General features: G+C 52.3%; 4 protein-coding genes across 4 annotated transcripts; 2 read left to right on the forward strand and 2 right to left on the reverse strand.

Annotated features, from left to right (window-relative positions):
* The first annotated feature begins 50 nt into the window (after window positions 1-50).
* BKA67DRAFT_548549 (PLC-like phosphodiesterase) lies at window positions 51-2,019 on the forward strand. Its single transcript, XM_046101521.1, has one exon. It carries the CDS (start codon window positions 353-355, stop codon window positions 1,739-1,741), a length of 1,389 nt encoding a protein of 462 aa, XP_045964717.1. The 5' UTR covers window positions 51-352; the 3' UTR covers window positions 1,742-2,019.
* Window positions 2,020-3,046: 1,027 nt separating this feature from the next.
* On the reverse strand, window positions 3,047-5,026 carry BKA67DRAFT_667531 (uncharacterized protein). Its single transcript, XM_046108617.1, has 2 exons — window positions 4,259-5,026; window positions 3,047-4,208 (listed from the first exon to the last, which is right to left on the reverse strand). Exons 1-2 carry the CDS (start codon window positions 4,631-4,633, stop codon window positions 3,216-3,218), a joined length of 1,368 nt encoding a protein of 455 aa, XP_045964718.1. The 5' UTR covers window positions 4,634-5,026; the 3' UTR covers window positions 3,047-3,215.
* A 1,170-nt stretch (window positions 5,027-6,196) lies between these two features.
* BKA67DRAFT_58063 (uncharacterized protein) lies at window positions 6,197-9,049 on the forward strand. The gene is made up of 3 exons (XM_046103870.1): window positions 6,197-6,447; window positions 6,523-6,789; window positions 6,851-9,049. The coding sequence occupies exons 1-3, from the start codon at window positions 6,403-6,405 to the stop codon at window positions 8,603-8,605; spliced, it is 2,067 nt and encodes a 688-aa protein (XP_045964719.1). The 5' UTR covers window positions 6,197-6,402; the 3' UTR covers window positions 8,606-9,049.
* Window positions 9,045-11,358, reverse strand: BKA67DRAFT_548556 (6-phosphogluconate dehydrogenase). The gene is made up of 5 exons (XM_046101522.1): window positions 11,174-11,358; window positions 10,819-10,851; window positions 10,204-10,759; window positions 9,701-10,135; window positions 9,045-9,645 (listed from the first exon to the last, which is right to left on the reverse strand). Exons 1-5 carry the CDS (start codon window positions 11,185-11,187, stop codon window positions 9,205-9,207), a joined length of 1,479 nt encoding a protein of 492 aa, XP_045964720.1. The 5' UTR covers window positions 11,188-11,358; the 3' UTR covers window positions 9,045-9,204.
* Between the last annotated feature and the right edge of the window lie 838 nt (window positions 11,359-12,196).

Genomic DNA, 12,196 nt, shown 5'->3' on the forward strand with positions numbered 1-12,196 from the left:
GGGACATTTTCAACATAGCGCCATCTTTCAAGAATACGACTTCGTAGATACATCCAATACCTAGATTGCTATTTACCACTATTACTTTACAAGTATACCTATGATTACGTTGATGATCTTGTCAAGGAAAGGTCCAGTACCACGCAAGCTTTACTGACGGCATAGCCCCACGGGCTAAAAGCTGTTGTTGCTGCCATGGCTGGGGGAGGCGCCGCAATTTTATTGTTGTTCGCATCCGCCCAGAGTCGAGAACAGAGGATCGAGCAAACATTTTGCAGATCCAAATCCGCCAAAGCCTAACATCTGGCATTCTCAGAGGCACGGCAGGAAGTTGAAGAAGGCCCGGCGCAAGATGGGGGATTTTACCATCCGTAATCTCACCGCCACCCCACTTGAGCTAAAAGTTGTGGAACGAATTGGCGGCGATTCACCGAAGCAAGGAGGTATCAAGAGGAGGATCACGGGCATCTTCAACTCATCTTCAGTTGCGCCCGATGTTGAGGCTCTGTGCGACGCCAAAGAGCCTCAGGACGTCTCTGTCCCGATCGCATGCTTCGAGACCTGCAAAACATCGAAGGTGAAGCCGCCAGAAAACGAACGCCAGCTGCTTCGTTTGACTTTCGAGTCTGAAGGGCATCGTTACCAGGTCGATGTACCGAGTCACTCGCGGCGTAGCATGGTCCTGAAGAAGCTAGACGATGGCCCACGTGAGTACACAGCGGTGTACATCGTCGCCGCGGCGTGCCTTGCTATCTTCAGCTCTGCCAACCTCGCATCTTGGATGCGCGAGCTGCACGATGACTGGCCACTCGCTGCCCTCTCGATCCCGGGCACACACAACAGCCCGACGTGCCATGTCGCTTTGCCATCGGTGCGTTGCCAGGCTGTGAACATGCGGGAGCAGCTCGACAATGGTGTGCGTTTCTTCGACGTCCGAGTACAGACCAGCCCAGATCATTCAGATCTGGTGCTGGTCCATAGCGCGTTTCCCATCTCCTTGACGGGTAGCAAGTACTTCCACGATATGATAGACGACATATACGCATTCTTGGACGTCAACCGCTCCGAGACACTCATCATGAGCATCAAGCGCGAGGGCACCGGCAAAGGCACCGACCAACAACTCTCAAAATATTTGAGAGAGCGCTACTGTAATGATGGCAACCGCTGGTTCACCGAGCCACGCATACCAAAACTAGGCGAAGGCCGAGGCAAGATTGTGCTGCTGCGACGCTACGTAAACGACGAGTCTCTGGACGGGGAGCACAATGGAGGTGGCTTTGGTCTTGACGCCAGTGTGTGGCCAGACAACTGCGCCGATGCCGTGACGGGCGGTCCCGGCATCGCCCGTGTGCAAGATTTCTATGAGATGGACCAGAGTCACAATATCGGCAAAAAGATCGACCTGGTGCGGGCGCACTTGGAGCGTGCTGGCGAGCCCACATGTCCTGTTCACCACGAGGACAGACCGGAGCATATTCCTTTCTTCGTCAACTTCCTTTCCGCCAGCAATTTCTTTAATGCTAACTGCTGGCCTGAGAGGATAGCGGCCAAAGTCAACCCGGCCATCGTCGAGCATCTGTGTACAGCACACGCAGAGCCAGGCAAGGGACCCGATAACTTGGGCGTAGGAGACGGGTGTACTGGCATCGTGGTCACGGATTGGGTTGGACAGGGCGGCGACTGGGACCTGATACGCTGCATCGTAGGGTGGAATGCCAGGCTACAGCTCAAGCAATAGAACTGCAAGAAATCCAAACTAGATCATTGGAGAGAGTACTCGGACATGGAGTTGCGGGAAAATAAGTTAAGAAGTCGAGGGTTGGCTTAGAAGACTATCGTTAAAGGGCCGCGTTTCAATCTCAAGTAGACGGTATTACAACTCGCCGTTGTTTTTGGGGCCATGGCTGCATAGGTCAGGCAGTATGGGTTTTAAAGAATATCTTGGACATGATACAATTAGATAACTTATTCTAGAAAGAAGAGATACACTGCTGGATAATAAAGCAAATTTTTTTATGATTGGCTGTCGATGCCTTTTCCTAGTACTCTAGACTGAATACCGTAAACAAATCAACACCACCTCTGCCACATGGCTTCACAATATCTTGATTGTCATAGAACTTTACAACTTTACACTGTTATTACAACTTTTGTATTTTTATATAGCCCACGACCTATCCAACCTTGTCTATTTGCTTGGAATACTATTTCTATCGCTCAACCCAGAGCGAGATGCCCTCCAAGACTTCAGGGGTTTCAGCACACCAATGGCGATGTGGGCACAGCTTTCGTCTTCCTGTTTCGCAAATATCACTTAATGTTTCTTACGCAACTGGAAAGATCTCACGAAAGGCCAGCCTCAACAGCGCTGGTTAGCTGGCAGCGCAAGAGACTCGGTTGATTGGTTGTGGCGAAGTACACGATTCTTGCGCACCAGAGTAAAGCATTTTGACGTTCCACCCCGCTCTGTTCTGGGTAATATGATGAGAGTTCTGTTTTACTACAATTACTTAACCTTTATGAAAAGGGGAGGGGGAGGTGTTGTGTTTACTGAACTTCGAGTGAGTGATCGGCTTACCGCCTCCGTCACTAGGGCACCTTCGTTCGCTGCGGAACCGGAGTGATTTCTGATATCACAAAGAGGTTTTGCTACTGGCCCGCGCACCTCTACCAGATGAGTTCTGATGGATTGGTCGGGCTACAGGTGGTGTGAGGTAGCCGATATTTTGGGGACTCGGCGGTGAGCCTATTTTCACGAGAGCGCGGCCTAGGAGTTCGGCTGCCAGGGCTAAATGCTTCCCACGACGGCAAAGATACGCTGGAGGAAATTGCCTTGCAGTGAGCTCATCGATTCACAATCCTGTCTATCATAATCTCAGCTTCCGTCATTCAAAACCCTCAAGAGGGTCGTGGATAATCCCAAAGGATTACTTTGAAGAGATAGTAAAACAAGGAAAACCAGAGGTACAGAAGACATGGAATAAGAGCAGGAAAAGGAGGGCTGGTACACAAGCATCTAGTAAGTTCTTGTTGTGTTAATTCCGATGCTACAACGCTAGCTATCACCACGTATACTCTGCTCCCACCAGGAGCTGGTCTGGTCGGATAATCTCGCATCGAGGAATTCTTTAGCGGGAGCTACATACTCAAGGGTCCGAACTGTTCTTATGGATCTGTTACCCTACGCATTCCTGCTGCGGCTTTCGGTCAGGTTACAGTAGCAAAAATGCAATGAATCCAGTAAGACCTCCAACAAATGTTAACGGCATCACCGGACCATCAGCTGCGTTGGGCGAAATGGTCGCGACGCTCGTGGTCGAGCTGAAAGCATTCGTTGCAGAAGCGACTCCAGCGGTAGAATTTCTGCCAGTCCGCACTGCAGTCGCCAGCGTCCCTGTTGCTTCGACAAGACCCGTGGCACTGCTCAACGCCTGCAGCGAAGTAGCCGTTTCGGTACCACCCAGAGGCTTCAAGGATGTGGTGTTCTCGCTTCCTGAACCACTGCCGTCGGATTCATTGCCAGATGAAACACTACTTTCTGAACCACTACTATTCGAACCACTATTGCTCGAACCACTATTGCTCGAGCCGCCATTGCTCGAGCCGCCATCGCTCGAGCCACCATTGCTCGAACCATTGCTCGAACCATTGCTTGTAGAACCGCCTGGTCCCGTGACTTCTGTGGTACCAGCACTAGACGTTGCGGCAGCACTTCCAGTACCGTTGAAGGAATTGAAACCAGTGGCCGATGCGCCCTCAGCACCACCCAACGGTTGTAGGGAACCAGTCGTGACTGGTGATCCGGGAAGCGCTGCTAGGGCACCGCCTGATCCGACTGCATCCACTGCTGTGGCCGTTGCTGTCACAGCTTCGCCGCCACCAAGGGAGGTGAGCACCGCAGTAGCATTAGGAGCTGCTGTCAAGCTCTCCAACGCTGCCAAGGAACCTGATGTCAAGACGGCTGATGTAATGGTTTCGTTCAAAGGTGCGCCGATCGCGGCGCTCGCTGTTTCAATTATGGTCTGGAAACCTTGAGCAGAGGCTGAAGTAGAGCTGGAGAGCCCAGTGATGGCGACACTAGAGCTTGATATTTGGGCAACTTCAGACACGGACGTAGCTTGAGAGGCGCTGCTGGCGCTGGGGGTAATTGTTAAGAAGCCTTGGAGCGCAGCAGAAGACGCAGTGCTAACGATAGTACCAACAGCCTGTTACTGATCAATAAGGTGAATCCTCCAACGATTGATGAAATACTTACCGAAGTTGAAGTGAGTCTGGTCTCGACTACCTGAACAGTGCTTGAAGTGCTGGTTGCAGTGGCCTGCGATGCTCCAGTCTCGACTACTTGAATAGTGCTTGAAGTGCTGGTTGCAGTGGCCTGCAATGCTCCAGTCTCTGCGGCTGCTGAGCTTGACACAGATACCAAAGGTTGCAGACTCGCGACCTCGACGGCGCTTCCGGGGATCGATTTCAATTCAGAAGCTGTATTGGCCTCTTCGCCGTTGATAACGACACCCTGAGCACCTGGTAACTGTCTGAGCCCCTGGATGGCATCTGCTCGTGGCAAGTGTTTTGCCGAGACCAGCTCTACACCAATAACCGCCAGACCTGCTGAAAAATAAAATGACTTCATTATGTTTACTAACAGAACGGTTTCAAACTTCAGACTTTCGAGTTGACTGGAAAATTAAAATGAACGGATAGGATAAGTTATAATGAAACGAAAGAATCTACTATCCAGAGTAGCTGACCTGCAGAAAGAATGAAATGGTAAAGAGAAAGACCGGGAATAGGGTAACGAGAGTACCAGAGGAAAGGAGGGAGGGGGAAAAAAGAAAAGGACAGAAAAAAGATGGCGCGCGATATTAGGTAAATTTACCGTGATTGTGTATCAAGGGTCATGATGTATAATACTAGAGTTTTGCCTGATTGATCTGCGGCAGAGGCAGTAAGCATTAGTCCAGGGCCATCTCATGTTTTGATCTAGGTTAGTCTAGTTTAGACTAATCCTCATCTCCTCGACAAGTGACAGCCCTGTCAACTTGGATCAGACGAGGAGGTTGTTCCGCTCATGGTTTTACAGGGGTTGCAGCTCGTGAAGTCTAAATCATCAACGGTGCACGGAGTACGGTCGGAACATAAATGCGCGCTTGCAATTGCAGTATAGAGCGAGTTGATGCTGCGGTAGGCAGTACCACATCAAGGGGATAGACCTTGTTACCATGTGACGATAAAATTTGTGCCATGTTCTGTCTTGACTTGTTGATCGCAGTACGGGCCTGCGGGCTGGTGTACAATTGTCTAACCGTCGCCTACGGTTAGTCTAGACCGAGAGTAAGCTCGAGCTTAAGCTTAAATCATAAAGCATTGTGCAGGTTCCGAGTAGTTCGATCGTCCTTGCGGAAATGCGGAGACCCGTCGAGCCGCAGACACAACGCAGTTCCTGGCTGTAAGATTCCATGACAATATCCCTGTTGAGGCTCTTACAGGAGGCCCGCCCCCCCAAAGGATGTGAAACCTGCCTCATCCGTGGAGCTGGACACACCAATATTGTGGAAGATGCCGAGAGTGACCTCCCCTTCATTGCGTGTTGGTACAAAAATGATCCGAAGACGGCAAAGATGACGAAGAATTCATGGCCTATGTTAACCACCCACCATCCTTATGAGAGGAGCAATTCTCTGGACAGCACAAGCGCTGTGCACTGAAGAACGTGCGGCTGTGCACATACGGTTTGCATCTGAATTCCAGGCCGTAGTAAATCCTTGGAATTGAGGGCACAAACAAGTCGATTCAGTTTGCGTCATGGGAGCATGCCCACAGTAGAGAGCACGGCATCTTTAAGCGCTATTGAAACGTATCTTGTAGCCCTGATGTCGTAGACTTTCACATTTGGGAGATCTGAAATGGCCAACCTCAGTGTGTACTAACCTTGGACTAGTTAATCTTAGGTTAGTCTGGTCTAGCCTAAGCAAAGGTTGGAGTAACGCCTTGTTGGATGCAAGTGTCTGGGTATCCCCCTGAGGCTCAGCACCTGTCAGCTGCCCAGAGACCTCATTGGAGGCTTGGGGACCTAATTCGTACAGCACAGCACGACAGTACAGCGCCCTTGGAAAGCTTTGGAGCGATGTGCACAGCCACAACAGCACACAAGACCGCCTCCAGCCACAACTTTTTCGCGACGCAGACCCGGACTCAGACCCAGACGCGGCTCCCAATTCAAAGTTAGCAATTGGAAGTTAAGCCATCATCAGCCTTGCTGTCGCATCAGACAGAGCTATTTGCGCCAAGCCTGACACTGATCGCTGCACTCTACTTCAAACAAGCATTGAGAGATACGGAAAGAATTGGACTTGATGATATCCATATCTGCTTAATACAGCAACCTCTTGTTTCTTCACAATGTCCACCATGGGAGACCCTAGCCATGGAATCAATCGCGATCTGGTAAGGACGCCATTTCCAAGTCGTCGTTTACCCAAGTAAAACCCCCCCAGTATGTACTGACTTGGCGAATCTCAGCTGCCCCATGTGCACCTGCTCTCGACCTTCAGGTACACGCAGAAACCCCGAGTCGAGATCCCCGAGGTAACACACATGTTGATGAACGCGCCGTCCATCGCACGCGACAAGGCCCCTTTCTTCTGGACGTACCTCGACAGACCCGAGAATGGCACCACCATGCTTACATGGCAGCCGCTGCAACTGCAGGGTACTCACTTCGCCAGCGACGGCTACATCTGGCCGCCGACGGAGCAGTACTTCACACAGGACATTGGAAATGGCATTGTACGTTTCGCAACGGCCCAGGCGCACTCGTGCACCGCTGCTGACTACTCTTGACATGTAGATACTCGAGATGTATTACCACAAGACTGGCTACATCTACGGCGAGCCGATAGCCACGCATTCGCGTCGTCGTTTCCGCCTGTGCCCCAGCAATGCACACAACCCCAACGCGCCCCAGGTTGACCCAAGCCTGTGGGTTGTCCACTATGGGCCCATCGACAACAACGAGCGTATTCCGGTTCAGATGATCCCGCGCGACCCACGTACACAGAACATCCTCGAGGCAAGAGCCTACCTGCAGAGAAATGGCCAAATCCAGCGGAAAGAATTTATTTTGTCGGACCGCGTGAACTGGCCGCAGATCGGATGGCCCAAGGAGATGCCCCGGCAGGCCATGTATCCCGCCAACAGAGGCGTGCCGCAAGCCATGGCATACCCTGCGCATCCCCAGGCGGGCGCCCCGCCATCGAAGCGTGCTAGAACCGGGCAAGCCGGGAACCAAGGCCCCATGGGTGTGACTCCAGAGGCCGCATATGCTGATGATGACGAGGATTACTCGCGCGGAGACCTCTTTGACCACCTCACTCCCCGCGAGATCAGTCTGCACCGCTATCAACAGAACCATGAGTGGATGGAAGAGATTCTGTCATCGCCATATCGGATGGGCCAGATTGGTTTCGCAAACCTAGGGCTCGGGCTTAAGGGGGAGCTGGCCGGCTTGACTGATGGCATATTCGAAGGGCAGGGTGTTGATGCTATCAGCAAGCCGGTAGAGAAGGGCGAGAGCCACTTGGAGAAAGACAAGGCCGAGGAATTCAGGAAGCGCGTCAATGCGCAGATCGACTCCACTAATGCTGAGATCGCAAAGATGAAAGCAGAGCACGAGAAAAAGATGGCCAAGCTCAAGAAGAACTCTCTTCTGACCACAGCAGAGAAGGATCTCCGTGCCGCTGTTGATGATGTCGCCACCGGACCCCTCAGCCTGGAACGCAAACCTGAAGAGAACGAGGATGGTTCTCCTCGCTGGACCGCCAAGCATAGCAAGAAGGTCGACGATATTGTGTCGCAGGTCGAAGCTCAGCTAGGGCGCCGCGCAGAGGTCATCTATGATCTTAGGAGGATCCAAGATGGCGGCTACCAAGAGCCTGCTCCTGAGCCCGTTCCCGAGCCTTCAGCTGGTGCCGACTCCGAGGATGTTGACATGGGCGGTACGGCGGGCGGATTGCTCGACCAAATGCAAACCGGCTTATCCTCCACCTCGACGCCGGGCAACAACTTCACAACTCCCCAGGGGTTCTCTGCTGTCCCGTCCGGCTCGGAAACGCCTGCAAATGCAAGCGTACCTACTCCTCCCCCTCCTGCCACAGCTGCTCAGCCGTCGCCTCCCAAGCAGCAAGACGTTGACATGAGCGGCACTGAGGCCGGTGCCTCTAATACTGCACCGGACCAAGACACCGGCAGCGGCGATTGGGTAGTTGTCCCCAAGGGCGGTGTATCGCCAAGCGCAGCGCCTCCCATGCCCGGGAACGACCAGACTGCCGCGCCGCCCAGACCACCCTCACAGCCCGCAAGTAAGCAGGCCTCGGCTGCTGGGACGCCGACAGTCGCTTCCATGGGCTACGATGCAAATGACTTCGGCTCCCTGGGCGATCTAGACACGGCTGGCGATGCTCTGGCCAGCTTCTCCGACACTCCCGCAGATCTCAGCGGTGACTTCATGGAAGACTCGGCCTTTGGCGATGCTTTCCATGGCGTCGACGAGAGCGGCGGCGCAGATGACAACGGGAACACCCCAGCTGCTGAGGCGAACATGTAAGGCGACCTCGCCGACTACGCTAGACTTGTCGCATAGTTGAACGAAACAGGAGAGTGGTTCTCAAGGCGTTTTGGGGGTTGTTAGCCCTTGAGGAGCTAGGTAGATGTTTTCGGTTCGCTATCGGCCGACTTTGGGTGTAAAAAAATATGTTATTGAATTCAGTATTTGAGCTGTATACTAGCAGCGTTCACTGGTAAGAACAAAGAATGTTATCTGTCGCCTCGTCGACCATGAACTATCGAAACGGTGCAATTTTAGCTGATAAGACTGCTACGGCATTGCTCTGTAGGTGGTGAATGCTCCATTATGCGAATAGACTCCCTCTACTTGGAGTTCTTACCCAGTACCATACGTGGTATTTGTCGGTGTTAGTTGCCGGCTGGTGTTACGATCTCACTCATTAAACATGCACACAAATTCTTTGTGCTCTTCATGACCATTTCATCTCAAAACAATCTGCATTTTGTCCATCTATGTGACATGTGAAAAGCGGGTAGAAACTCCTCCCAACTCTTTATGGTTATCCCACCAAGATATTTGGTTCCCTAAATTTATACTAAGTCATTATCCCAATCATGTTCGCATCAAGGCGTACACATTTATGCCTGGTAAGTAGAGGCAGAGACGTTACCGCCACGGCCGGTCCAGTTGACGTGAGTGTATGCGCCCTCGGGGTACTTCTCGCTGGCGAACTCGGGCTTGATCTGGAAGGTGTGGGCACCGAAGTAGTCACGCTGGGCCTGGAGAAGGTTGGCGGGAAGGTCCTTGGTGCGGTAACCGTCGAACCACGACAGGGCAGTGGAGAAGCAAGGGGTGGGTATTCCGAGAAGGGCGGTCTTGGAAATAACGTTTCTCCAGCCGGGCTGGGCCTTGTGGATAGCCTTGTTGAAGAAGTCATCGAACAACAGGTTCTCGAGCTCGGGGTTGTTGCGGTAGGCGGCAGTGATGTCCTTCAAGAAGACGGATCGGATAATGCAACCTCCTCTCCACATGAGAGCAATGGAGGGCTTGTTGAGCTTCCAGCCGTACTCCTTGGCAGCCTATTATCATGTTAGTCATCAAGAGCGCAGAAGTTTGGGTGTGAATAGCACGTACATCCTGCATCAGCATGAAACCTTGGGCGTACGAGATGATCTTGGAGGCGTACAGAGCCTGCTCAAGGTCATCGAGGAACTCCTGCTTGTCACCCTCGAACTTGGTAGTACGACCGACATATTGAAGGATGGTAGAGGCCTTGGTTCGCTCCTGCTTGAGGGCAGACAAGCAACGGGCCAAGACAGACTCAGCAATGAGTGTGACGGGCATGCCGAGGTCCAAAGCGTTAACGGCAGTCCACTTGCCGGTGCCCTTCTGACCAGCCTGGTCGAGAATCTTCTCGACCAAAGGAGTGCCATCATCGTCATTGAAGTACATGATGTCGCGGGTAATCTCGATCAGGAAGGAGTCCAAGACACCCGTGTTCCACTTGGAGAAGATGTCACCAATTTCCTTGTTCTTGAGGCCGAGACCACGCTTCAGGATGTCGTAGGCCTTTGGTGTTTTGTTAGCACCTTGCTATTATGAATAGGAAGATTCAAAACTTTGCAGGAAATACGTACCTCGCAAATGAGCTGCATGTCACCGTACTCGATACCGTTGTGGACCATCTTGACGTAGTGACCGGCACCCTCGTCACCAACCCACTCACAGCAGGCCTCGCCGTCGCTCTTGGCAGAGATGCTCTGGAAGATGTCCTTAATGTGGGGCCATGCAGCCTCGCTACCACCGGGCATGATGGAAGGGCCGTAGCGGGCACCCTCCTCACCACCGGAAACACCGGAACCGACGAATTCCAGACCCTTCTCAGCCAGGTACTTTGTTCGGCGGTTGGAGTCGGGGAAGTGAGAGTTACCACCATCGATGATGATATCACCCTTCTCCAACAGGGGAAGGAGGGTCTCGATCCAGTCGTCGACAGCCTTACCGGCCTGGACGAGGAGCATGACTCGGCGAGGCTTCTTGAGCTTGGAGACGAACTCCTCGTTTGAGTGAGCACCGACAATGGACTTGCCCTTGGCCTCGTTTTCCAAGAATCGGTCGACCTTGGAGACTGTTCGGTTGTAGGCGCAGACGGTGAAGCCGTGGTCGGCCATGTTCAGAATCAGGTTCTGGCCCCTAATCTGGAATGAGTATACAACATATCGCGCGGGGAAAATCGGGGGTTATTGACTCACATGACGGCCAGACCGATGAGGCCCAGATCAGCGCTTCCATGATAGTTAGCATCGCTTTACATACAAGTTGGCGTGGTAAAGCTTGTGGGGAGCAGTAGAAATCAGGAAGTAGAAAGCTCACACTCCTCCCCCATAATGCCCAGTAATGCTAGCAAGTCGAGCCCTAAGACCCGGCAAGCCGCAGTTTAGTCAGAAATTGTGATTAAGGAAAAAAGAAAAAGAAAAAGGAAATAACAGCAGGATTGCTCTCGTCTTGGGCGGAGAGCCAGCCAACTCTCAGAAAGAGTTGAGGGCATCGACAGGCGGGGTGGTGGGGTAAAGCATGTAAGCAACGCTGAGGGGTTTAAAGACTTACACAGCTCCAGACATGATTGCGATTGATGATGATGTCCAATGGGGTATATAGTAGTCTGAGATCAAGCGGCGATGAACAGCTGACCAGTATTGAGCTCTGTCAAAAAGCGGATGTTTGTAGAAGAAAGATTAATAGAGACCGGACGCGACGGCGGAAGTCTCGTACTTTTCAATGATGTAGAAACGGGTCAAAGTGGGCTGGAGGGGTAAGCCTGAGAAAAAGGTAGCGTCGATCCGGTCCGGCTTATTAACATGCTGGGAATGCTACTGCTACTACTAGTCCAAGGTACTTATTTACACGCGAATCCGTAGCAGTAGCACCAATAGCTTGAGAGGGTGCGACGGTGCTACCAGACTCACTCCCCCTCCTTCAGATGGCCGTATTGCTGTCGGCCATATGCATGTTTGACGAAGGGCTGACTCAGGTTTCCGCGGCTTGACCTTGACTTGAGGCATCTTGTTGCTTTGCTTCGCTTTGCATTGCTGCTTTGCTTTGCTGTGTTTGGCTTTGCATGCCTCGCTCGCGCTGCTACACGTCTCCGGGATTCTATAGACTATTCTGGTTTCAAGCGGGCGTACACCCTTCTGTCCCCGTTGACATGAGGATGATAACCCAGCAATCGCAGCAGGAGCACATAGACCCCTGTCCGGACAATCTCTAGAGGGAATTTCGAGAAGCAAACTCCTTCGACGGTCACACGTCCAGACGTTTCGCAATGCCACGTTTGGATCCTGCGGAACCGAACGGCATGGGGCTGCAATGCAACAAGCCTGGTACCCTGTACTTTAGGCCTCGAGTGGTGGAAGCTCTGGGAATGAGCAGCTTAACGTTACCAAAGGACAAACTCACTAGCTGCTCGTTCTGGCTCCGGTTTGTCCATCAGCCTCATATTTTACTAATGGGAACCCATATTGCTAGTTACCGCATCATATTTGTAGGGGGTATTGATGTCCTCGGTGCCAGCTCTGCGCTCGGCATAATAGTAACCCAACGGACAAATATTGTGTGAAGTCCGGACTTGTT

The sequence above is a fragment of the Truncatella angustata genome (genome assembly GCF_020726525.1).
Source record: "Truncatella angustata strain MPI-SDFR-AT-0073 chromosome Unknown BKA67scaffold_1, whole genome shotgun sequence".
Lineage (NCBI taxonomy): Eukaryota > Fungi > Ascomycota > Sordariomycetes > Amphisphaeriales > Sporocadaceae > Truncatella > Truncatella angustata.